At 41.7% G+C, this 27,553-nt stretch overlaps 1 protein-coding gene across 2 annotated transcripts in view; it reads left to right on the plus strand.

Moving 5' to 3' along the window:
- Nucleotides 1-27,553, plus strand: part of TRAPPC11 (trafficking protein particle complex subunit 11) — a 607,699-nt gene that overhangs the window by 151,101 nt on the left and 429,045 nt on the right. For both annotated transcript variants that reach the window (XM_078678000.1, XM_078678001.1), the window contains exons 12-18: nucleotides 1,413-1,492; nucleotides 1,573-1,654; nucleotides 1,770-1,824; nucleotides 2,370-2,515; nucleotides 13,899-13,960; nucleotides 14,050-14,182; nucleotides 19,730-19,860. In XM_078678000.1, coding sequence (XP_078534126.1) covers nucleotides 1,413-1,492; nucleotides 1,573-1,654; nucleotides 1,770-1,824; nucleotides 2,370-2,515; nucleotides 13,899-13,960; nucleotides 14,050-14,182; nucleotides 19,730-19,860 — 689 coding nt within the window. The remainder of the gene's footprint in view (nucleotides 1-1,412; nucleotides 1,493-1,572; nucleotides 1,655-1,769; nucleotides 1,825-2,369; nucleotides 2,516-13,898; nucleotides 13,961-14,049; nucleotides 14,183-19,729; nucleotides 19,861-27,553) is intronic.

The following is a 27,553-nucleotide window of genomic DNA, read 5'->3' on the forward strand; positions in this document are numbered from 1 at the left end:
TCTGCTAAGCCTGATTGCTTCAGGTTGGCTGCGGACATTGCACTGATCTTTTGACACTCCATGTTTGGCTGCTTCTTATTCTCACAGTGGGATGGTCAGGTCCTTGACTCCAATTCCCAAAAGCTGCAGCTGCATGCCTAGGGATTGAGCAGTACTAGCTAGAATTATTTTGCCTACCTGAAGAAGTCACAGACGTCATCTTTGGTGGCAATAAGCCTGCTACCAAATCTGTCTGTGGAGTCCAATGGAATAAATTTGGTCAGTGATTCAAGTTGGAAGGCCGCAATCCTTTCAAAAATCTTGACTGTCTGATGTCTTGTGATTTTTGTTGTCCCTTGAAGGGCAGGGTCTGGTGGTGGCCGAAGTTTAGGGCTATTTGGTTGCCATGTTTGTCTTCATGCTTCTTCCGGATCTTCCGTCCCTGTTGAGATTTCCACTAGTGGTGCATTTCCTCAAAGGTTTGGTTTACCCGTTTCATCCATTCCATTTATTGTTCCTCAGTAAAATTTGAATCTTGAATGCTGACTTTCTTGGTAGAATTCCTGTTTAAGCCAATGTAAAGTTTCGATTTTTTTTAGTGACAATTTTTTCAGCTTGTATGGTCGGAGAACTGCAGACCACTTTTAAGTTCTTCTACCATACCCAGGTAAGTTGGTACCCTGCACTTGCCCGCCCTTCTTACCCAAGGTGGTGTCTACATATTTATATGGACCAGCCTATTACTCTTCCATATTTCTTCCTTCATCCACAAAGATCCAGGGAGGGATATTCTAGCAGCATTACTGAGGAAAAGCTTTCCCTAACCGGTCTGAAGCCTGGAAGGCTAATTCATCAGGTGAAGAATCTGTCTGAAGAATTTGTGTACCAGAAAACCTTTGAAGAAGTTTTCTTTAGTGGACTAAGCACTCTCTTCATAGTTCTGTTTTGGGCTTTATAATGGAACGTTTGGTGTGCAGCTGCATCTTGCTGTATTTGACAGACTAGATAAATGAAGCCCGTGGGGAAACTGAATTGCCCCAAATCATACAATTTGATTAAGTGGGGAAACCAGTATTAAAACTCTGTTTTTCTAATTCAAAACCTGTCAATTTAGGCTCTAAAAGGTATCTCACCTGGTGGATGGTTTTTATGTTACTGTGTGATTTTGGAGCTCATTTTTAGGGATTCAGCTGGGTAGCTATATTAGAAGAATTGTGGAGCATGGGTGTTCTATGCAGCACAAAGGGCCTAAAGAGCTCTCTGGACGCAAACATTCCATCTCCCAAGAGACTAAACCTATGTATATAGAAACGCTTGCTTGAAAAAAATGTATTTTATACAAGTCCCCTAATTGTTCTTTTTTTACGCACATTCACCTTGTCTTCAGAGCTAGGTACTGTTTCCATTAATGGAGTGTTCTGTATCCTTCCCAGGCTTTGATCTATCTGATCCTGAGAAAGAGAAGGCTGCTATTTTTGCCCTCCAGCTGAAAGAGCGATCGGTGCTCCACACGGTAAGCAATTAATTGAAAATGATTCTGAAAGCTTTCATATTGTGGATCCTGCTACATCATCAGTTTGGGCTTTCTTCTAGGAGCTGATAATAACCACACTCTTGAGCAATGCTGTGGCACAGTTTAAGAAGTACAAGTGTCCCAGGATGAAGAGCCATCTGAGTAAGTTTATGGTTACATTATCATCGTCTTGTAGGAAATACCTGCCATTTGTTGCTTTCTATGATTTTTAGAATGTTTCTCTCTATGTGCATTAATGTGACTGTTTTGTTTACAGTGGTACAAATGGGAGAAGAGTATTACCATGCTAATGATTACACAAAAGCTTTGAAGTAAGTGTTTTTCACTAACATCTACTGACCTGATGCAGTTTCGCTTGATTTTGTGTGTGTGATCTTTGCTCCTTCTGTTGGCACAACAAAGGCTACAGGGACCATAATAGTCCTAGTCACCAAATTATCATGCCATTGTTTTAGATTGAGCCCTGTGTTTCTTTTATTCTGGTCACTCCATGAAATCTGTGTGGAATGTGGGTTTCTTGGGACATTGAATGAAACTTAATGTAAGTAGCTTCAGTCAAATTACTATTAAAACCTTAAATAGTACCATAGGGTCAATCGATACAGGGCCTTGAGAAAATAGTGTATGCTGTGCCAGCCAAAGTTTTGATCACATATTAGACCCTGCTTTGGTATTTACATCAGCCCGCGCATGCCAAGTCTATGTTTTAATTTTTTTTTTTTTAAATACTGAAGAGTGATGTGAATCAGACAATAGACCATATTTCTTTATCTGAGAAATGGCTGACTAGAGGAGCCATAGAAAAAGGAAAATGCACAGAAGTCTAAGCTTTGTCTCTCTTGTTTCTTCATTTTAGGCTGCTGGATTATGTGATGTGTGATTACCGGAGTGAACGGTGGTGGACGCTACTCACTTCCATATTATCAACAGCCCTTAAATGTTCTTACCTGATGGCCCAACTGAAAGAATACATTACTTACTCACTAGAACTTCTGGGTAGGGGTATCCTTCTGAGAAGCGTTTACTTTGTGTGTCCTTCGCTATAAATAGAAATATCCTAATCTTACATCATAATCTTATCCTAAACATGCTTTAAAGAGTTTTTACTTTCTCCATTTGCAACCCTGTAACAAAATAGGCATGTATATAATCAATACTTCTGTTTTGCTTTCTTCTTCAACTGGTTTTCCTGGTAATTGCAGAAATGATTAACAGTCGGGGGTCATGAGTAGATAAAAAGTCTATCATTGGGAGGAAGAAATAGCACGTTCAAAGCCTTATCTATTCACCCAGATGTCATATACTTGGGCTACAGTTGCATTTTCATAAATTGCATAAAAAACGAATTAACTCAAATTCCTCACCTCTTGAATCCAATCTAGGTGCCAGATTGGATCAAAAAGTTGAAGTAGCCTCAGCTCCGACTCAACTCCAAGATCTACCTTGGATATTACATTAAAGAGCAGTATAAGGTGCCATCCCAGAGCTACTGTGATCTGAACATTTCCTCACAAATTCTCTTTTTTTGCAGTTTTTGACAGAATGTCTCCCTTGAAAATTAGAGTTCAAACCATGTTGCTCTTGTCACAAGCAGATGTTCCTCTCGGAACTTCGCAGTGTTGGTCTCTGGTGCCCAGGCCATGTGAGAAAGTGTGAGCTCATGCATGTCAAAGCCATGAAGTAGCGGGAATCGAAGTTCTTCATGGAACAGGCTTGCGACAAATGCTGAGTCTGTTATTGCTCTAGATACAGGTCTTACATCAGGTCCTTCTTCAGCTCATCCTTGAATAGTAGATATTTGAAACCGGTTCTTGACAGGTCCTCCAGGGAGAAAAACAAGAAACGGCATCAGAGAAATTGTTCAGCTTCTCACCACTGCTCCTGCTCAAAGGGTAAGTCTTCCAGCCAGTAGCTTCATTCCACAACTTCAGCCTTCATTCGTGTCTTCGAAGCCGGTCTTGGTAGAGATGTAGCAAATGCTGAATTTAGCGCCAGTTCCTGGCCCAGATCCCATGCTCTTTCTGGAGTTTCCAGCCCCTGCCACTAACCACCCAAAGATTGTGGCTTCTCGGCTAGTTAGAAAAGTGCCAATTTTTCCAAAGACCACTTTGATCAGATTCCAACACAAAAATCAACAGTTCATGATGGAAGAATCCCGAAACAGACCCTTAGGAGTACTTTGGCAGGCTTGAGAGACTTTCAGACCCCATTCACATACTCACTATTTTTATGATGAGATTGATGGACTGCAGTGAAGTGGTAAATCTTCTCTCCTCTACTGGAATAGATAGTGGTGACCTTTTCGTGTGTTCTTCAGGCCTCCAGCTAAGGGAGTTGTCACACTGCTTTTCTTTACAACGCTGCAGTGGTCCTCGAATTGCCATTTCCTGTGGAACCGAACAAGAGTAACCCCCTCACACAAATCCTGCTGGTGCATTGTTCCCCTTTAAATAGGTAGTGACTTCTGCTGTAAACTGCCACTGTCTGCTGCCATCAGTCAACACCTGGGGGGCCCTAAATTTGACTGCTCAGTTCTCCCCGCAGAGTTTTTCAGTTGATTTGGTGATGCGATCTATGGGCTCCTCTATTACCATCTGCTACCATCCCTGGATGAGTTCCACCAGTTTTTCTGGTGATGTCCAGGCCAATCTTACAGATTTTCCTATTGGCAGTCTCACCACTGGAACGCTTCATACAAGATCTGGCTAGATCTCGGTCTTTGGTTCTGCCTTTCCCCGCTGTCCAGTTTCACAGGCATTACACACATTTCAGAGGTATACCTGTAAAATGTCCTTTCATCATCCAAATCAATTTTAATTCAGCAGTACAAAGGCATGCCAGCATCAAGTTGCCAAAGACAGTAGTAATAGCCCCCTCTGCCTCTACTCTGACCCCCTCCCCCGGAAAAAACACTTTACTCGCCTTTGAGGGAGCATGTTCAATCTTAAGCGGGAGGGTGTTTATGGACTTGTAACATTTCCATTCCTTCTTTGTGCACCATTGTGTCCTCCAGATTGTTGAACAAGACTACATCTTTCCTTTCCAGGACACGTCTCCTACCACCTCCTCTATTTTCTCTGTCACCCCGAACAACTATGTTCGCATTAGGAGTTTGCTTGCTCAAGGGGGTTGTGTAATTGGTTCCTGCAATGAGATTGGGCAGGGATTCTACTCCTGTTATTTTTTTGTACCCAGGAAAAATATTGGTCTCCATCCCCTTCATGATCTTCAGTTTTTAAATGCCATCCTCCGCAACATGCAGTTCAAGATGCTTTCCCATGCATAGTCCCATATGGCTGTAGAGCTGGAAGTCTAGATGGCTTCCCTTTATTTCCGAGATGTGTATTTTCATACACTGATCCTGCAGTTGCATTTGCCTGCTTTTTTTGGAGCGTTCCCCCACTATCAATTAGGGATCCTTTTGTTGCGCTAATACTGGCTGCTCAAGTTTTCTTAAAAGTGATGTAATTCATTGCGGCGCGTCTTTGCAGGTCGCGTACCATATTCCCATACCTCGATGATTCCCATACCTCGATGATTCCCATACCTCAATGATTCCCATACCTCAATGATTGGCTGTTGAAGGGCAATTTGCGGTATCTGGTGTTGGAACCACTTGGAGACCACGATCTCCCTGCTCTTTCACTTAGGTTGTTTAATCAACCTCCCCAAGTTACCCCTCTGACCCCATGCTTCTATTAAAAATGGTAGTGAGTGCGGAAACAACAGTCTTTGCTATTTTTTTTATTTGACCAGGGCATAACTTTTCAAGGTTAACCAACCAAAACCCAAAAAAAGGAAGTGGCTGGATTAATCTTGAGCAAAAAAACAATTAAAGAAAGTAGGTTTCACAGTAGATTGCTCATAAGAACAACGGGAAATCGGCCACTAACGTCCCCAAAGATTCTCCTGTGTGACAAACACGAGGAGTATAAGATAAAGCATAAACTGTCCCCGAGCACAATCAAACAAATAGCAATTCTTAAGAAAAAAGAAAGTTCAGATTCTTTTCATTTCGTATATTCGTTAAATCTGTTCCTTTTATTTTCTTTTTTCTTCTTAAATGTCAAATTTCCATAAAATCTTCAAACAATGTGCGTAAGGATCATACAGATGTAGCCAGAAAAGCAGAGCCGACACGTGTTTCGTCACAGGAAAATTCACCCATTGACTTCTTCAGGGCAAGAAATAATTCCTCATAGAGTGAAACGCCACGTTTCAGGAAACCTGTCTAAGGTACGGTACAGAATCAAACTGGAATAATCTGAGCAGCATCATACTCTTTCCATGTAAATGTCCACTTGTCCATCATTATTAGATTCGATATCTTCAAATTCGTAGTGATCCAGTAAGAGAAATATATGAATTCTCGGCGAGTGCGCCCGTCATCAGAAGTCTGGCCTCATAGTAAAAGAGGCCAGACTTCTGACGACGATTTAATGGAAATTTGACATTTAAGAAGAAAAAAGAAAATAAAAGGAACTGATTTAACGAATATACGAAATTAAAAGAATCGGAACTTTCTTTTTTCTTAAGAATTGCTATTTGTTTGATTGTGCTCGGGGACAGTTTATGCTTTTTATTTTTTTTGTTTAATACGTTTTTATTGAAAATTTTTGCAAGTAAAACAGAGTACATGCCATACATTGGAAACATATGAACGAAAATAGGGAGATACTAACAGGCATAACATTATGTGATGAAAGACAGTAAAACGGGGGATGCAAAGGAAGGGTAAGAGGAAAAGAGAAGGAAAGAAAGAAAGAAGAAAAGAAAGAAAGGAAAAAAAGGAAGGAAGAGGAAAAAAAGAGAAGAGATGAGGAAAAGACAGACAATGTTCAGTGGGATATAGCAGTAGAGGAAAGATAGGAAACAAAGGGTAGCCATAGAAGATCAGATTTTATTTTTTGAGGAATAGAGGAGGAGGATACATTGGCAATTCTATGTTCATCACAAATAAAATTCCACCACATAGATAAAGATATTTTGGATTTATCTTTCCAGGACGATAGAATGACCTTAATAGCTAGAGCAATAAAGAGGTCAAACAACTTAGAAGCAGATGAGGGTATATCAATATCAGAGGAAAGGGAACCTAGAAAAACATGCAGAAAAGATACATCATTATTAAACTTAAAAATTGACATGCAAACCTCCCAGACTGAACTCCATAAGGAATAAACCTTAGGACAGTCAAATATCAAATGAATTAATGTACCTGGAGCACTAGAACATGACCAACATAAGGGAGAGGAAGTGGGGGAAAATTTACAAATGCTAACTGGAGTAATAACCGCTCTACAATATACAAAATATAGAGATTGAGTCACACGGGCAGCTGCAGAGACTTTAAATAATTTTGCCCAAATCTTCTCCCACAAATTAATGGAAAAAGAGACAGATAAGTCATTTTCCCAAGTAAGTTCAACAGGATATTTAGGACGGGGGTGGGTAGCAGATAGCAATATATTGTAAACCAGGGCAGCTTTAGGGGTTTGGGTAGAGAACAAAGGATATAAGTGAGATGGTGGGGTAACAACGGGAGATTCAGTTGGAAGTGTAAAAGTAGCTAAGTGTGATGAAATAGCAGTAACAAAAATAGTGTATTCACCTAAAAGAGTATCAGGTAAATGGTAACGCAGTTGCAAATCATGAAAGGGGACAATATTGAAGTTATGAAGGAATTGATATACAAAGGAAACATTCTTCTCCTTCCAATATTTGTAGTAAAAGGATTTACCCTTATATTTGAGAAATTGATTGTACCAAACAATGGAAGACACAAAACATTGCAGAGGGTTCACATCCTTAGAAACAGTACTATTAATAAGAGTTTGCGAATATTTCAAAATGGGGTATTGAGATATAAAGGAACAGTTGGACATAAAAGCATGTTCAAAAGGAAAATCCTTCAAAAGTGAACGTTCAAAAAGAACCCATTTGGGGACTGGTCTAGCTTGAAAATCATAAGCTAAGGAAAATGATTGTTTAAGTAAAAAAGCAGAGTGGTAAGATTTAAACAAAGGGAAACGGACACCTCCTTCAGTCTTTGGACGAGTGAGTTTGAGTAAGCTAATACGAGGGTGTTTATTATTCAATAGAAATTTTGTACATAAAGAGTTTATACGTGAGAAATATAAATTAGGAATTTTGAAAGGAAGCATGGAGACTGTATATAACACATGGGGAGTAACCATCATTTTAATAGTGTCAAGCCTGCCCCACCAGGAAAGAAAAAGCGGGGACCACAGGAGAAGTAGAGCTTGTAGTTTCTGGAGCAAATTATTAAAGGTATATTTGAGGGTATCTCTAAGGGAGGACGAAAACCAAATACCTAAATATTTAAGTTTGGTGGGACACCATGTAAATTCAGTATCACAGAACATGTATTGGGAACAATCAGGGTTTAAAGGCAGGACTTCAGTTTTGGATAGATTTAGTTTATAGCCAGAGACAGATGAGTAAAGATGGACTTCAGACATAAAATGGGGCAGCGAAGCAACAGGGTTTGACATGTAGACCAAGATATCATCTGCATACGCAGAAAGTTTGGTGTGAACAGAGGAAAACTTAAAACCTGTAATCATGTCGTTATTGCGAATACGCTCAAGGAAAGGTTCAAGGCAAAGAATAAACAATAAGGGAGAGAGGGGACAACCTTGTCTTGTTCCACGGGATAAGGAAAAGTATTTAGGAAATTGATTGTTGACAAAGATGCTGGCACGGGGACAGGAATACAACAACTTAACATATGAAATAAAGGAAGGCCCAAAACCAAACCATTGGAGAGTCTTAAACATAAATTGCCAATTGATGCGGTCAAAGGCCTTTTCCGCGTCTAGAGAAAGAGCAGCAAGGGGGTCTTTATATTTTTTACTCAGAGAGATAATGTTAGCAAACATACGTGCATTATCCGAAGCAAGCCTACCCTTTACAAAGCCAACTTGATCTGTTTTAATCAAAAGGGGGATAATATTGTCAAGTCGGGAGGCAAGGAGTTTGGCAAAAATTTTACAATCATAGTTAATCAGGGAAATAGGGCGGAAATTTTTACAGTGGGAGTGGTCTTTATCTGGCTTGGGGATAATAATAATTAACGCGTCCATGAAGGAGCCTGAGGCCCTGGCTTGAACAATAAAAGAATTAAAAAGTTGTAATAACTTAGGGGCAAAAATCGAGGAGAACGTAGAATAAAATTCGACAGGGAGGCCATCTGGGCCTGGGGCTTTAGAGCGTTTCAGGGCTTGGATGGCAGAGAGTACTTCCTGGAGGGTTATATCCATCTCTAAAGAAGCAAACTCGTCTGGGAGATTGGGAGGGGAGGGAAGGCCTGAAAAAAAAGAGTCCAGGTTCTGCGTGGAGGGGAAAGTATCATCTGAGTAAAGGGATCGATAGTAATTATGGAAGACCTCAGCGATATCTTCATCAGACGACACCAGTTTGTTAGTGGAGTCATTAAGAATGGGTCCAATGGTTTTACGTTCTGCTTTAATTTTCAGGTAATTAGCCAACATCTTACCCGCTTTGTTTTGTCCCCCTTGGTATTTGGATTTGATTTTAAGTAAAACGTTACAGGCTTCAACAGTGGCCAATTTATTGAGTTCTGTCTTCGCCGCAATGAGGGCAGTAAGGGCAGCGGAGTCTTTAGAGGTAAAATATGTGTGTTCTAGTTGTTTGAGATTGTGTAATTGAGCCTCATAGTTAGCTTTAGCAACTCTCTTCTTTTGTGAGACAAAGGATAAAACAAAAGCACGCAGGGCGGCTTTAAAAGCATCCCACGTGTTGGGAATGGAGGTATCCGAGAAATCATTGAAAGTAAAAAATTCATTAATGAAGGTAGTAACATTTTTGATAAAAAGAGGGTCGGATAAAAGGAACGTATTTAATTTCCAACGGCTAAAATTCGAGGAGGTGAGCGAAAAGTCAAGCGTGTCAAAAACAGGGGCATGGTCCGATATAAATATGGAGCCAATTTCCGATTTCTGAATAGAGGGGAGCAAGGATTTGCTGACCAAAATGTAATCTATCCTAGATCTAGTATGATGCATGTTAGAAAAAAAAGTATATTCAAAAGAGTCAGGGTTACAAGTTTTCCATACATCATAAAATGGACGACAGGCAATGGCTGATTGGAAAGCTTTGTGAGTTTTGTCAGGTTGAAATTTACATTTGGATAGTCTGTCAGAGTAAGGGTCCAACCATTGGTTAAAATCCCCGGCAACCACCAGGTTAGGGCAATCAGTAGAGGACAGGAGAATTTTAATATCTGACCAAAATTTGGGATCAGGGCGAACAGGGCCATAAATATTCAACAAGACTAACGTCTTGTTCTGGACTATAACTTTCGCCATTACCCATCGTCCATCAACATCATGTTCAGTTGAAGCAATTTGAACTGACAAAGCCTTATGAAACAATATAGCGACACCCCCTTTCTTATCAGAAGTAGGTGAAAAGACAACTTGACCCACCCAATGACGTTTTAGCTTTAACGACTCCACTTCAGAACAATGAGTTTCTTGTAGAAATGCAATTTGAGATTGAAGTTTAGACAAATGTGACAATACCTTTTGACGTTTAACAGGATTTCCAAGACCACGAACATTCCACGACACGAGATTACATGTGATGAAGGAGTTGAGGAACGGGAAACAAATGAAGGGTAGACACTGCAGGCAAGGGAACACAAATGAAAACACAGCAATCAGGAATAGTGGAGAAGGGCAAATCCACATAAGGAAATACATAAGAAGGACAAGCAAACTGCGACGAAAGCATCAATACCGAAAAAAAATACCCAGAGGACGAAAATTACCAGGAAGAAGGAATACAAAAAGAAAGAAAGAAAGAAAGAGAAGAGAGAAACATGAAGAGAATAGGAAAGTATAGAGGAAGAAACAGATCAGGACAGCAAAGCCAGATCTGTAAAGAAGCGAGAAAGTAATGAAGATGGAGCATGGTGACATGCGACAAGGCAGAGCACAGGCATTGTAAACGAGAAAAGAGTAGCATAGGCTATACAGAAAGAAGAAAAGAGCAACTCAAGGAAGAATTAGCCAGAATAAGAAGTTATATGCGACAGGAGACAGCAGAGAACATAACAAACAAGAAGAGGAAATTAATGAAATGATAGGTAGAAGTCTAGGAATAAACATAGTTTGAGAAAACATAAGAAAAAAGAAACAGAAGAGAAACACTTAAACCGTTGTATCCATTCCTGTAGAGGGAAAACTTTGCAAGAATATCTTCAGCTTCGTCGGATCATCGAAAGTACGTGAACGTCCATCATGGGTGACCTTGCAGAGGCAGGGATGGAGGATTCCATATTGAAGATGAAGGTGCCTCATGAGAGGACGTAACTCCAAGAATTCTTTACGTCGAGCGTTCGTTGCATTGGAGACGTCCTGTGAAATGAAAATGTTATGTCCCGACCAAGTAAGATGTCGTTTGAGTTTTGCAGCTTTCAGGACAGTCATGAGTTCGGTGAATTCCAGAAAGAGCATGATGACGCCTCTGGGTCTAGCGGAGTTAGAAGCAGCTCGACCCAATCGATGTGCTCTTTGAATGTTTAGAGGAGTAGAAGATGGCGGTAGACCCAAGAGCTCTGGCAGAAATTTTTGCAGAAACACAACCAAGTTAGGCCCCTCAACATTTTCCGGCAGACCAAAAAGACGTAGGTTATTTCTACGATTTCTATTTTCAAGGTCCTCTGTGTGTAATTTCAGCTTATGAATTTCCTGCTCAAGTAATGGGATTTTAGTAGAGACATCCTGAAGAGAACCGGCACGTTGTTCTAGATCCAGAACCTTACTCTCCATAGTGATCCATCTCTCCTCCATCTGCTTCAATTTCTCATTAGTTGAAGACATAAATGGCTGAAGACCACGAACTTCATCCAAAATAGAGTCTAAAACTGGGTTTGGTGAAGCATGGATAGGCGAAGGAGGGTCACCTTTCAGTCTCTTGGGTTTGGTGCCAGTGACAGAGGAACGGGCTGAGTGAGAGTCATTAGCCATTGCAAGCGATAGAGAGAAAACACTCAAACCAGAGAGTAAGTTGCAGGAGCAGAGGAGGATCCACAAAGAAAAATAAAATAGTAACACAAGTCAATATAGGTGCACTGCCAGTAAAGAGGAAACTATGCACTCAGCGGTTGAAGAAAAAGCAGTCACACACAGTTCCAATCAAAGAGACGGACGAACTGGAGATGGCAATATTCCCGCATAGATCAGTCACTGTGGAGAGGAGCCATGAGAGTGAACAGCATAGCAGGAGGTAGTCAAATGAAGGAGTAGACACCAAAAATAGTTGTAAGAAATCCCATGGAGGCAGTAGAGCCAGCCGGAGATAGAAGAGGGAAAAGGGCGCGAAAAAATCCTCAATGAAGGAATACGAGGTGCGCACCTTTTAGGAAAAATAAAATAATAAAAAGGAATGGCAGGTGAAGAAGCACTGTCATATCGCTGCTGAAAGGGCATATGACGTTAGTTGCGTGCATTCATGCTGGTAGCAAGAGCGAATATCGGGCTTACCGTGAGGAATAAGCAGCCTAAAATGGCGGCCACTCTCACCTGCGTTGAGGTGGAAACGTCACCGGCACGAACTCGCTCGCCAGCAGGACAGAGATGAAGAAAAGGCTGTCCCTCGGTTCACCGCATGATCCGGTAGCGGTACCGTCCGATGGGGAAGAAATAGCGGTGCAGAAACGGCAATTATGAGAAGAAGAGCTCCGCCGTTTCACGGAGCTCACGCCAGGTCCGCCATGTTGCCGCGGCGTCCAAGCCACGCCCCCTCGACAGTTTATGCTTTAACCATCCAAAACCTCTGCCTCGGCTACCACAAATATTCTGCCGATTCTGAAGGTATATGAGCATAAGAGATGTGGCATTTTTGCATGCACTCAAACATTTTTAGCTTGCAAAAAATGAACCATAGAAACAGTCCCATCCAGTGTACACAGCTGGGTTATGTTGACAAGCATTAAGGTCTACAATCTATGCTAATATTATTAAATACCTGGAAAATGTGTACACACAAAGCAGTGGCAAGGACTTCCAGTACAAGTGTCATTAAGTGAGTAACACAAACCAGTAAGACTTGTGCCTCTATATTGGGATGTGAGAGAGGGCTTATATGAGCAGCCAATAGTGAGTAGAATGTGCTGTGTCCTCTTAGTGGTTTACCGTTGACAGTCTTCACAAAATCGTGATGATGAGTTGGTTTTAATTTTTACTGCTGGCTAATCTAGAAAAGTTGTAACATGTTCTAGTACATATCCCTAAAATGTTAGAATAATGAGAGTCAAGAAGCACTCTTGCCAACACTTGGGACCCTATTAATGTGTAATTTGACTTATCTCCATAGGAATATACTTGACACCTGGTACTAGTTAAGTAAATTGTGCTCCAAAAGTGAGGGTATTAGATTAAAGTGTATCTGATGGACCTTACTGGGTAAGCAGGAGGTCCAGGATGATATTCTTCTTCACCACATTCAGGGGAGTAGGAATACAGTTCAATCCTTACTGCTCTAGGCACTCCCCATAGAGGAGCTAAATCTGTGATTCGTCCAGTAGTTTCATTTTTCATTATTGAAGCAAGGTCTGATAGATTGTCCCTACCTCTTATGCGATTTCTCACGTATTGGGTCACTCGGGCCATTTGCCCATTTTTATGTCAAACTGACCACACAGTAGTCTAGAAATTTCTGCATACTAGCAACGTGTTCATGCTAACTTCCTGTCTGTCCACTAATGTACTTGAAGTTCTTACTATTACTGCCCACCTTGTAAATGTGCTGCATTAACAACCAAGCAAGACAGATAATGTTTTATCTGTATTTTAAGTGGAGGTTCTTAGGGTAACTTTGTGTTGGAAATTTCACTTTGGCAAGCGGAAACCTGTTCACGCCATAAAGTAATGCTGATGTAGTCCTGTGTTTTGTTGAGCAGATATAATCAGTTTGTTTTCTAATTTATTTTTGTATTTGGGCAGTCTTTTCATATGTGGAGTGTCTAGTCTTGCTTTCCGATTCACCCTATAATTCCAGTAGCTTACCCTAGGCAGTTACAGTGGGACTGACAAAGATGCTGTGAAGATCAGCTTTTGGTGAACATGATAAATATGGATGTTTTAAGGTATGCCATAAATCAGCACACATGGGGTTCCTGGGCATCTGTGTAACATAGAAGTTTGATTACGCTTTGGGTTTTCTCTTTTCTCAGCAAAAAATGTTTGAAGTCAGACAGTCACAGCAAGGAAAATGAAATACATCTTACAAAGGTTATTTCTCAGCCATAAGCAACATAGAGGAAACTGAGCATGTGTCATGTTTATCACTTTGTGCACCGTTCATTTGAGCTTCATTTCCTTAATTTTGCCACTAGCATCTACTCTAAAAGATGATCAGAAATCTAGAATAGAAAAGAACCTGATTAAAGTCCTAATGGTAAGTGAGAATCATTCAGTGGTGTGAGTGTTTTGGATCATGTGTTTTTTTTATGGTGCTTTTGTTTTACTCTGATTTGTTCTGATTAGAACGAGCGTCCTGACCCTGAACCTGAATGTGATGGCACCATGGTGAAGGCTGCACAGAAGCTGTGGACAGACCGAATTTCTCTGGCTGTCAGCAATGTGTTTACAATAGTAGTGCAGGATTTTGTACCATTTGGTAAGTACTTAATGTGGTTTTCTGTTTAAATGTGAATGTTTGTGATTTAGGAGCATTATTCTACCTATTAAAATGTTAGGGTTTGATTCACAAAGCTACTAACACCCATAAAGCTGATTTCAAAGTAAAAATAGATGGATTTATAACTTCAAGGAATTTGTAAAATATGAGCTTACTGATGTAAATCATGAACATCTTGTATAACATTACCCCACAATCATATAATACTACGCATGAGTGAATCCCAATTAAGGGCTAGGGATTGGATGTTGTAAGCAGTTAGTCTTAAGAGTCTTTGAATGTTCAAAACACTTCATTGTGTGGCTATTTTTAAACTCCTCTCTGCTTACTCCAGTCAGGGTCTGTAGTAAAAACCTTTGTCTGTTTAGGAAAGGGACATGAACATTCCCAAACTTTTTATAGCATCTTCAGGAAGGGGTTTCCCAAAGAGAACAATATTTTCCATGTGAAGAGAAAACACTGCGATTACTCAAATGTGCTGGATTTAAAGCATCATTTATGTATCATTCCTTGATGTTTTGTGTTGATACAGTTGCCTTGGGAACTGCATGCTTCTCCTACCTAAATTATAATCCCTTCATGTGCTCGTGCATTGTTGATGCAGTTTTTCAGAAATCCCGTTTGCAGTTTTCTGTGTGTACAAATGGAAACGGAGAGTGGGGTACCTTGACCAGTGGGGTTAAGTAATCAACTAATATTATTCTCACAAACCCAAACCAGTCTGTACGGAAAGGTAACTTTTGTTCCCAAAAATCCAGTCCATTAGATACATATTTGCAGATGCTGTTGTGGCAAGTCAGTAGTTTTCAGGCACTCAACCCAGCCCCCGCCAATGGATTAGTAATCAATGTTTTGAACATATTCCAGATGTGTCTGAAAACTACTAAATGCCTTGACTGACATGGGGCACAGAAGAGGGGAAAGGAGTTTATAGCCAGTAGCGTTCGAGCTCAATTGGTGCATTATATCCACTCTCTGTTATCAGATGCAGCTGACAGCAGAGAAAGATCAACACCCATTTTTAGGTCAAGCCTAGCAGAGCGCATACACTGCTCAGCGAGGCATGTAGTGTCTAGAATAGGGCTTGAAGCACCACCCATGTTTAGTTCTCGCCTAGACAGTGCTTGCGCTGTCTCTTTGAGACATGCTGTATCATATGTGGATTTAAGCTTTGCCCATTTCCCGCCCATCTTTTAAATTGGATCGTGTTTCTGTCCGTTGTAAATAGTGGCTTTTGATTCGTGAATAGGCTTAGTAGTCCCTCGTTAGTTCCTCCTTTTCTCACCTCCCATGAGGACTGCCTCTTGGTAGATGTGTTGTTACTCATTATGTTTTATTTACAGTCTGTGAGCACTATTTTCTTAATTGTTGCCCTCGCTTAACCTCGACCCCACATCACCACCACCTCTCATCCTACCTGCTTTGGCATTCCTCATTTTGTTTTGTGACCTAGTCAATTATTTACACGCGCCATGTTTTTGCTTTCGCTCCACTTGTGACCTTGTGCTCAGTTAGGGATTGTTGAGCATTCATAATTTTGTTTCTGTGACGATTGTCGTGCATTTTCCTTTAATTTTTTTGAATGATGATTGCCATATATTTATATTATATATATTTTTTAAAGACATAGTTTTAACAAATGCTGAGGCTCGAACCCTATTCCCCAGGTCCGAAGTCAGCAACTCTCAAGGTTATGCCACAGCCTCCCTTCTGTTAGGCATTGGCGTCTTTTTGCTTTCCCTCCTCCACTTGTGACCTTGCATTCAGTTAGAGATTGTTGAATATTCCTCATATTGTTTCCGTGATGATTGTCATGTATTTACATTTGTTTTTTGTTTTTTTGTTTAAATGAATATATATATATATATATATATATATATATATATATATATATATATATATATATATATATATACTGTTTTGACTCGAACCCTATTCCCTCGGTCCGAAGTCAGCAGCTCTCGAGGCTAAACCACACTCTCCTATTGATTTTTTTTGGGTTGGCCAGCTCCTGGTTTCCTTTGTAAGCGCTGCCAATTATGAACCATATACGATGTGTGGTCACAAAACATTGCCTCTGTCGAGACCCTTGCAGACAACGGAAGCAATTAAAGTAAACTCAATGACTGTAAACCACCACAACCTGTGCTCCTACTGGACACCACTGAAGTTTCAAGGCGCTGCAGTCACACTGCATTATTTCCTGTGGTGTTGCTGTACCGTTCTGTTTTGGAGCTTAAAGACCTTGATACAAGTTGCTTGTTATCCCGACAGCACAGTCAATTGATCTGGTACCGAGATGTGCAGTATTTACCACATGCATTATTACCACGAGTCTGCATTACGGACCACCTAATGTGGGTTAACACACTTATTTGGATACATGTCAGGGTCCCCACCAACACCTAGACTACACACATGCATAGTCGTTATCCCATTTCACTGGTCGGGACATATCGAAACAGTGTGTGAGAACTTGTTTTGCTATCTTATGTTATCTATTACCAAGAGTGTTTGTTTTATGCATTCTAAAATCTAATACAAATATTTGTAAAAGGCATCGAGCAGGCTGACTAGTAAATCTGCATAACAATGCAAGGAGATTCAAAGCCTGTGCCGCCTTTGATATGCGAGCCCGGCTTCCCCCTGACCTGTGAGAAATCAAACCCCCACTCTGAGGCCCATTTGGCTATGCAAGGAGGCGCGTTGCACCTCCAGGCTAGTCTCACCCCTAAGGTGGGCTGCCTGAAGGGAACTCAAAAATGAGTTACTACCCTTCAATCCCCTCAGCGCTCCTAAATTGAGTATTTAGGTGGGAGAATTCAGATTCATCTGACTGAAGAAAGAAGAGGACCACGTATAGCCGAAAAAGCGAGAACTGCGGCCTGCAGGTGGACGTTGGTGCCAAACCCTGCCTGCTTCTATTCCGACAATTGCAACAACCAGACTCCTCCTACAGCTGTGCATCCTCCTTAAGTCCTGTAAGCCAATAAGGGTCATCTGGCCTTTGTACATAGTTTACCTCCTTTTGGTACACTACATAAAAAGCCAGCTTCCTACACAGGTGAATAACTAATTTCCCCTTTCGGCATCTTCTTTTCAGTAGTGGTTGTACTCTGTACACAACATCAATCCGAGCTTTCCCCATAATCAGAGGATTGGAGACATTCAAGATATGATTCCAATGTTTCGGGAAGGGGCTTGGATTCCAGTTCTGATGGTTTTACACCCAGTTCCAGCACAGAGGAGATCTGTAGGGCACCACTGTGTTCTCTGGGACATTGCAGCAGATCTGGCTTGGTGGAGCTTGTTGGAAAATCTTGAGCAGCAAACTGTGACCATGGTAGTAACGGAAGCCTCCAATTTTAGATGGGGCACTCACCTGCAGGAATTGGAGATAAGAAGACTTTGATTTCCTAGAGAGCAGATTCAGCACATGAATCTGCTCACACTAAGGGCAATTCATTTGCTGTCTGTTCAGCCATATCTTGTGAGACTAATGCAACAGCGATGTAGTATGTCAACATGCAGGGAGGAGTGGGGTCTCAGCCTTTCTGTCAGAAAGTGATGAACCTCTGGCCTTCAATACACCAGCACGGAATTTGGCTCATACTGGACCGCCGAGCAGATTCTGAGAACACCGGGGCTGCCATACTCTGGCTGCGCCATGTTTCTGATCGCAAACAGTGTCTCCATCTGGAGGGAGTCCAGTACTTCTTTGCTCCCTGGACTACCCTTTAGGTGGATCTATGTGAGGCTCATAGCAACATGCATTACTCGCAGTTCCTGCCCCCAGTATCTGTTGAGCCTTGCGGGATGTGTTTCACTTGAAATTGAATTTTCCTCTTCAATATACCTTTCCTCCCATTGCCTTGAATCCTTAGGTTTTGAGGCAGATTCGCCAAGACTTGATCCAAGTCCTCCTCAGCCAGTTTGGCCAAGAAGAGTATGGTATGCAGACCATCTTCACCTTCCTTTTGGCCCCTTCTGTCTTCCTTTAAGGGTGCAACCTTGGAACTTGACAAATAAGTTTACCCCTACTTCCTTTGTCATGCCTCAGTAGGACCTTAACTGGGTTTTGATATTCTTGAATGGGTCTTAATTCGCCCCACTTTATATGGGCCTATTAAGGCTGTTGACATTAAAAACTGTTTTTCAAATAGGTATTACTTTGGTGAGGTGTGTCTGAGTTGTGAGCTTTGAGTGTATCCCTACCCATGGTTGTGACCTCATACCATCTTGGTCAATGCATTACTCTCCTGTTCTTTTAACCACTCCATATCTCCCCAAGGTGCAGCACAGGCTACACTGACTGGATACAAAAAGGATGCTTAGTTTTCTTATTGACTGCAACAAAGATTTCCAGATTGATGACCAGCTCTTTGTAGGGTACGTAGGCAGCAGGAAGGGAAAAACTATTCAAATGAGACCCTTATTGAGGTGGATCATCTTAAGCATTAATGTTTTCAAACAATCAATCAAAATTCTTTATTTTCAAGAAATACATTCTTAAAAAATATTGTACAATACTCAGTTCATTGGTGTATTCAGTTACAGATATTATAAAATCAGCAATACATAACACTTATTTAAATCAGTTCGACCAACCCGTATCACCAGCCTAAAATGATGTGAATTAAAATATCTTCTCACTAAAACTCATTGAGTGATCTGCAGCCAATTATTCCACATTTCTTAAAATATTTGAAAGTGCAACCATTTACCAACAACATGCAAGTCATTTTGTTAATAAAAGAGCATTACACAGGTCAGCATTGCATAAACTGGGAGAGATGATCCATGTTAAAAATCTCATTCGACAGAGCATCATGGGATAGGTTAGCCCTGAAGGAGAATAGACGTCAAATCTCAGTTATAAAAAAATTAAGTGCAAATTATCGCAATCCACAAGGGTCTCATTCAGAATGGCCTCACTAACGGACCCAATTTTCCCATCTTTCTGGTGATACTCTGTTCCAGCAGATTCCTTACTGATTCCACCCTCCTCCCTGTCTTGAAGGGTGAAATTGTTTTGTTGTGATGCACGACTAAGAAATTCAGGCCATTCTCATCCTTCCGCCTAGTTGACATGGAAAAAATGGATGGGAAACTGGCTTCAGGGTGTGGCGAGGAGGGTGGTGCTTTACTGTCCAGTGATGCCACAGTGGCACTGTTTCTGGTATTGATGTGGGGCCTGCGCTTCCTACTGGCATGAAAGAGCTATGGGATTGTCTCGCAAGAAAGGGCTATGGGGATGTGTCTGGACCCAGTCTAGCTCTGGTTCATTTAAAGGATGAGGAATCTGCAGTTAGATAGGGTATCTACCAGAAAGATTGTTATTGAAGGTAAGTTACCTTCTCTTCTAGGAGTGCATTGTCAGCAGTTGGATATGGTACAATGCTTAAGCCTCATCTACATTTTGAACTAAACTTAGTTTTGTGAAATATATTACAGAGGGTTTAAAGTATAATTCCCAAAAATGCGTATTAGCTCTCAGAATGACTGTAGCCTTTGCTTTCTTTTTAGTGCAATGCAAAGCCAAGTTTCTATCTCCAAGTTTCCATGTGGATGTACCTGTTCAGTTTCATTTATATCTTAAAGCTGACTGTCCTCATCCTATCCGGTTTTCCAAACTTTGCATCGGTTTCAATAATCAGGTAACCATGTCAATCTTTTTATGTTAAAATTGTAATTCTGTGATTTTTTTTTTTTATTAGATTCATTTGGTTGTTTGAGTTTTGTTTAATTTACATCCAGTGCTAGAAGTTTACTGAAATTCAAATGAAACATGTTCACGTAGTGAAACTAGAGCAGGGATTATATTCTTTATTAAGACATTGAGTTGGGTTCTTGTTATTTAGTTGGACTGTCTCATTAGTATTCTACATTGCACTCTGCTACTGCCAGGGATACATTGTAGTAGGTGTAGAAGAAAACCTTGCTATATGAAATAGTGCAACCTTAGAAAGTACTATTTCTTAGATGATGATGTTACAGCTGAGTCAATATACTCCAGAGTGCACATTTCCTGCTTGAAACACTGAGATGGCAATGGCCAATGTGGTAGTGCAGAGTTGAGGTACCCATCCAACTATTGACTGAGTGGGTAGAAATCCAAAGAAATTGATGCACATAAGAGTGACTTTTCATGTCCTAGTCGCAGTGGCTTCCCAGCCTGCAGTGAAATAATTTGAAAGCATCTACAAATCTATGAACGGTACGAAAAGATATTCATGGCAAATTAATACAGTTCCAAGTGTAACTTATTTTTTTCCTGTATAGACTCATATTTGAGAATTTTCCCTCACAATGGGATAATCCCAGAAAACATTTCAACACTATTTAATTTGCTTTTTACAATTCATCAGCGCATGAAATACTAATACTATGAATAAGAATGCATTTAGATGTTGCCAACAGGCCCTGTTCGTTCTAAACCTCTGTGGCTGAGGGGTTCAAAGAATGCATTACCTTTGCTTCATAACTGATTTTATATTTTTGTTGTACTACCATCGAGCCTTCGTTAACCTATATGCCATGCTTCGTCTAACAGTTACATTTTTGTGATGGGCATTTTTTTAATGAGATTTGTTTTTTTTTGTGTAACTTACATCAACCAAAAGAGTACTTGATGTACAGGCTCCCTCTTTTTCAATACCCATTTGTACGTTTCACAGCGGTAAAGTGATGCTTAAAATACAGCCAATTCATTCAGACTTCCATTTCTTCTAAGATAGTCTCCATACAGGTGGTGCTTCCAAACTGATTGTGCTCGACTGATAGAATGTTGCTCACATTAAAGCCAAAGGATTTGGATATAGCTGGGAATGGATCTAAACTCTTTAGACTCGTGAACTGGCTGTTTGTGTCTTATGCAAAACTAAACCTAGGCCAGGATATCAAAAATCATTAGACATTTCACTGCATTCATATCTGTGTAACAATGGCCCATAGACCATTTCTGCAAAGGATCACAGCCCATATAACAAAAGCTGAGAAACACCACTATATGAAATGCCAGCTCTGTAACGTGCTTACGTTTACAAGTCACTGCTGCTTGGATGTTCAAGTATAGTCGAATTCACAAATCATCTAAGCTGTAATCTGAAATCTCGTCAAATTATTAACTACTTTCTTCTACCTCCCTCCTATATGCAGCTTAAAATACTCTTCAGTAAAGCATGTGAATCCTGGATGAGTAGTAAGTACTTTAAATGTATAAATAAGAAGGTCAGTCCTTTACGAACCTGTTGGGCACCCCTACCCACAATGCTTTGTACCAGCAGTTACTTGTCAGAGGCAGTTCTTTTTCCAGCTTGCTACAGCAGGATCTATGAACACGTCTGAGGTTTCACTACTCTGGAAAAAATCCTTATTTTTGTCAGAAAATATCTTTTACGAATTTCAATTAACCTCTTTTCATTTAGAATGTTTAGGAAACTGTTTTTTCCTGACTATTATTGAAGAACCCCATCCTTATTCACCAGCTACCCTTCATGTGGAAGGAAGAAGGCAGCTACTGATACCCACATGGTCTGTGTGGTTTGTCTACCAGTGTCCCATTCAGTCCAAGATTGTCAATTAATCAGGGAATTGTGAAGTGCGCTACTCACCCGTAAGGGTCTCAATGCGCTTGGGTGGGAGGGAGGCAGCTCCCGTCAGTCAAAGAGCCAGGTCTTGAGGGTCTTCCTGAAGATGTTCAAAGTGGGGTGTGTCTGATGTTGATTGGGTGCTCGTTCCAGGTCTTTTTCCGCGATTTAGGAGAAGGCTCTTCCACCTGTTCTTACTCCGAGGATGCGCAGGATTTCAGTGAGGATGAGGTCGGCGGATCAGAGGTTTCTGTTAGGTGTGTGGAAGGCGATTCTTTCATTGAGATATTTGGGTCCGGTGTTGTGGAGGCATTTGTAAGCGTGGGTGAGTATCTTGAAGGGAACTCTCCTCTCAACGGGGAGCCAGTGGAGGTCTCGCAGGTGTTGGGTGATGTGTTTGTGTCAAGAAATGCTGAGGACGATTCTGGCTGTGGTGTTCTGTATGGTCTGGAGCTTGCGGAGTAGAGATTTGTTGATCCTGGCATAGAGGGTGTTTCCGTAGTCCAATCTGCTGGTTATGAGTGCGTGGGTGACGGTCTTTCTTGATTCTGGGGGGATATATTTGAAGGTCTTGCAGAGGGTGTTGAAGCAGGTGGAGGTGACAGCGTTGATCTGTCGGGTCATGGAGAGGGAGGAGTCTAGTATGATGCGGAGGTTCCGGGAGTGGTCCGTGGGGGTGCTGCTGAGGGCGATGGGCCACCAAGTGTTGTCCCATGCAGAGAGGGTAGGTCTGAGGACTTCGGTCTTCTCCGAGTTGAGCTTCAGGCAGCTTCTGCTCATCCAGAATGTGACGGCCTTTATTCCTTCCTGGAAGCTGAGTCAGGTGATGAGGGGGTCTTAAGTGAGGGAGAGGATGAGCTGGGTGTCGTCTGCGTCGGATACTCTGCTAAGAGTGTGCTGCCTGACGATAGCGGTGAGGGGGGCCATGTAGATGTTGAAGCGCGTGAGGCTGAGCGACTATCCTTGGGGTACTCTGCAACTGACCTCTGTTAGTTTGGAGAGAAAGGGTGGAAGTCTGATTCCTTGGGTTCTGCCGGTGAGGAAGGAGTGGAGCCAGTCGATGGCGGTTCCCTGTATGCCGATGTTGTGGAATGAAAAAATTATATTTGTATCGCGCATAGACTACCCGGAGGCCTCGCAGCTTTTTAACTGAATTCCAAGGTGATATACTGGGTTGGTTAACACGCTCTTCCAAACAAGTGAGTTTTTAAAGCTCTTCTGAATGCCATCCGGTTGTTGTTCTCTCTAAGGGCCAGAGGAAGGGAATTCCATGTTCTCGCAGCATTGTGCGAGAATGAGCGGCCGCCCCAGCGGGCTTTATTTATTTTGGTTGTGGTAGCTAAATGCAGCGAACTGGAGCGAAGAGCTCTGGGGGGAAGGTAGGGAATGGCTAGGGGGTGCATTATGGCTGGACCTGTTCGATGAATGGCTTTTTGAACAAGGCACATAGCCTTGAATTGTACCCTTGCAGCCACAGGGAGCCAATGTAGCTTCTTTAGGGCCTGTTTGGCCGACTGCCAGCGTGGAATGTTAAAAAGTAGTCGGGCCGCACAGTGACCTGGAGTTTGTTGATCGCTGCCACCGGGGCTACTAGATACAAAGCATTGCCGTAGTCTAGGCGGGAGAGTATCAAGGCCTGAACCATGACTCTCCTCGCCTGGAACGGAAGCAAAGGGAGCACTTTCCGGAGCATTCTCATTAGCCCAAAACAGGTGGATGCAGTTTAGTGGCCTGGAAAATGAAGTCTAGCTATTTGTCGAGCCAGACTCCCAGGCTCTTTATCTGAGGTTTGGGGGGGGAGGAGGAATCTGGCGGTGAGAGTGCGGTGAGAGACCATGTCGAAGGCTGCAGAGAGGTCGAGCAGGATCAGGGCCGCGGTGTAGCCTTGGTCATGGAGAGTGCGGATGTCGTCTGTAGCGGCGAGTGGGGCTGTCTCTGTGCTGTGGTTGCTGAGGAATCTGGATTGGGAGGGGTCGAGGATGGAGTTCTCTTCGATGAATTTTGTTATTTGGGCGTTCTTTTTGATGACTCTGGCTGCATAAGGGAGGAGAGAGATGGTTCAGTAGTTCTTGAGCTCCGTCGAATGTGCTGAGGGCTTCTTGAGGAGTTGCTTGACTTCAGCACGTTTCCAGTCGGCGGGGAATGTGGTGTTTTTGAAGGAGGCATTGATGGTGTGTCGTAGCTCCGATGCAAAAGCGACGGCAGCTCTGTGGAAGATGTGCAGAGTGCAGGGTTCCTTGGGGGCTCCTGAGTGAATGCCTTTTATGGTCGATGCAGGGTCTTCGTGGTGATTGGGGTCCATGAGGAGATGGTAGGCTGGCTGCCGTTGCTGTGGGGAGGAGTAGGTTCGGTGTCCGGGCTGTTTGTTGAAGTTGTCATAGAGGATTATTAGTTTCAGGTGGTAGCAGGAGCCGAGTTTGTTGCAGAGGTCCTGGGACGGTGTGACTTCCGTGGCTTTGCTGGGAAGCTTGGTGAATTCATGAATGATGTTGAAGAGTTCCTTGGAGTTAATGGCATTGGCGTGGATTTTGTTTCGGGTGAAGGTCCTTTTGGTGGATCTGATGAGTTGGTGGGATTCTGTCATGGCGTTCTTGTATGCGGAGCGGTCTTCTGACGCTTTGCTGTGACATTTGAAGAGAAAAAAAAAATCAAAGACAGGAAAGGCATCCAACTGAACCGCATGGTGCAGAATATTAAGGTGGATGAGGAGAGAAGAAAGAGGAAGAAACCAGAAAAATCTGCCTCTCATCCTTCCTTTGTAATTGTGCTTCCATTTGATAAAGACTCACACAGAGAGAGAGAGCTACAGAAAAGAAAACACCTGGCAAACCATTGCAGCTGAGGGTGCTCAACAATGAGACCTACAAGGTTCCATTTAAAAAGCTTTGCTCTGACCTGCTTGTCATTAGGAGATGGATCAGCTGTGGCTCGTCAACACCGACTGCATTCAAGATCTTTGCTGTCAAGACATTCATTATCAAAACTGAATAGATCACTGTCACTCCCAATGTCGACCGAGCAGGTAGATGGACGTCCGCCCATTAAGCTCCACAAAATAGCGCATGATGTATGTTGACTCATCCTTCTTTGACGTAGAAGAGACCTACCTAGTTCATTGACTTCAAAAAGATGGAGAAAGATGGAGACTCGTTCCCCATCGAAGAAATTTCAGAGTATATTCTCACCACAAGGCTGGTCCATGTCTCCTACAAACTAATACAATCCTGACCACCACCAGCAAGAAATGAAAAGCCAAAACTACAGTTTTTAATAGTCACCTCTTAGCCATGGCTGAAGATTCAAACCTGACCCATGCTTATTTTGGCCATTGAGATGAATAGTCCCATTTGAGGATCCAATTCAAACTTCTCTGTAGGTCTGAACTTTTCACTCATTAAGTAGGTGATGTCCATGTCTCCCCTAAGGAATAGAACCCTCCCTCTACTCATCTCCTCGAAGTATAGTTCCCACAAAAAGATAGAGAATATATGCATACTCTAGATCTCTCTCTATATAACTGCTTAAACAAATACATTTAACTCATCTTGTATGCCTACATTTTGGCACATTTTCCTTTTAAAGAGTCTCAGGTAGATGATATCCTAACATTTTAAGGTGTTCTGACTAGAAGAGCAGTGAAATTAAACATCTCATTGGAAAGGCCACATCCAGCAGCTTATTAGTCATATTAGAAATGCTTCAACCAAGATCTGCTTCTTATCCACATTTACCTCTAGTCCCGGATCTGTTAGAAATTGCAGAGGCAAAATTTCTGATCCCTTAGACATTTAAAGTGGCAGCCCTATGTCTTCTGAAAACATTTAAGCCTTACCAGCAAGACCCTGAATTCCTTAAAATGGTTCCCAAACTGGATTAAATCTGAGTCACATCGGTCAGACAAAAGCATGCTTCAGTCAGCTGCTCCCCCGTAGGTGGGAAAACACAAGGTTGAACACAACAGGAAGAAAGATGTGTGGGACAGCCCATGCACAGATAGCATTATTTCATGGACCTTCTGAAAGAAGGTCCTTTTGTGTCTAGCCCAGTTATAAGTACTGCAGTGGATTCGGCAGAACTTTTGTCAACCACCTATTGTCTTCGAATCTTGCTCAGAAAACTCTCACAACTTCGTTAATAGTTTTTGAAACCTGAGGCATACCTGAAGATTGTAAACCTGCCATTTCTCAATGAGGTACTTCAACATTAGACCAGATTACCACAGTTCAAAAGAAGAAATGCTGAAACTTTGCATCGAGAGCACCAGATCTGACCTCTGTGGCCAATGCCCTTTTGATCGGTTGGTCAACTCCATTTGTCTGTTTCTTTCCACCAATTCCACTGAAATCACTGGTGAACCTCAAACTATGGAATTCTAAACTGAAAGTGATTTTGATGGGACCAGATTGACTGAGGCAGTGGTGGTACCTGGACTTTCGAACAACTGTCCCTGTTGCAACACAAACAATTGCCACGCAGACCAGATCTGTTGAGTAGACGTTGGGGCCAAATACAGCATCCGAGTCATCAGTCTTTGAAATTGGCTGCATAGCTCCTGAAATCAGACACTATGGGCTTTTAAATCTACCCCTTGATCCTCATGAATATCCTGAAGGAGTAACTATTCCCTTCAACAAGTTCGTTTTGCCTTAAAGTGGAAATGATTTGCAGCTAGTGTCAAAACAATGGTCATGATGATCTCATACTGCCATACTTTATCGCACTAAATCAATTATAAAAATTCCATTGCGAAAGGTTTATTTGGCGACCATCACTGCTTCCAGAAGATCAACACAACAGCTATCCTTCTTTAAGATTCCTTTAGTGGAAGATTTCCTGGAAGGTCTTAAGGTGGTTCTTTCTCCAATAAAAAGACAGTAACCGGCATGGGAGTTAAATTTGGTGTTATCAAAACTGATGAGCACCCCCTTTTGAAGCTATTCACAAATCACCTTTACAGCATATTTCATGTTAAACTGCTTTTTTTAGTAGTAATTACGTCAGCGAGAAGAATAAGTGAGTTATAAGAGCCTTTCGCTGTTTTCCATGCCTCAGGGTAGTCTTAGAACTCCTTTTTACCCAAAAATGAAACTTCACAATAATCAGTCTATTACACTCATAGCTTATTTCCTAATCCTTGTACACCGGCAGAGAGAGCTCTCCACTCCCTAGATGTTAGAAGAGTACTACATTTGTGTTTAGATCCGTCTAAAGATATTAGACAGACTGATCAGATATTTGTGAATTATGGTCATATTAGGCATAGTCTGGCTACTTCTAAACAATCTATTGCAAGATAGGCAGTGGCATGTATTTTCTAATATTAAAGTGTATTAAAGTCTAATAAACCCTTTCCGGGTAGACCCAAGGCCCACTCGACAAAAGGAAAAACTGCCAACGCAGCCTGGGTTAGACATGTACCAGTTCTAAACTTTTGCAATGTGGTGACAGAAGTAAATACATACGTTTTTTAGACAATGCTGTGTAGAAATGGACTCTGTCGGAGGATAACGTTGGTCAAGAAATGCTTAAAAATATTTTCAAATGAGAGCAGTGTCTATACAACTAATTTCCAAAGATTAGAAACATTTGACTACTTTTTACCTAGCAACCGCCTGGTAGACTTGCTGTTCTAGTCTGCACCGTAAGAATCTTCATTTAAGTTATAAACGACCTAACGCCTCCCTGCCAGTCCTTGAGCTTTGGTTATAAACGTCATTGAAATGCTTAGTTTTTAAAAAAGAACATGCTTTAGCAGGTAACT

This window comes from Lissotriton helveticus, chromosome 2_2 (assembly GCF_964261635.1).
Source record: "Lissotriton helveticus chromosome 2_2, aLisHel1.1, whole genome shotgun sequence".
Taxonomy (NCBI): domain Eukaryota; kingdom Metazoa; phylum Chordata; class Amphibia; order Caudata; family Salamandridae; genus Lissotriton; species Lissotriton helveticus.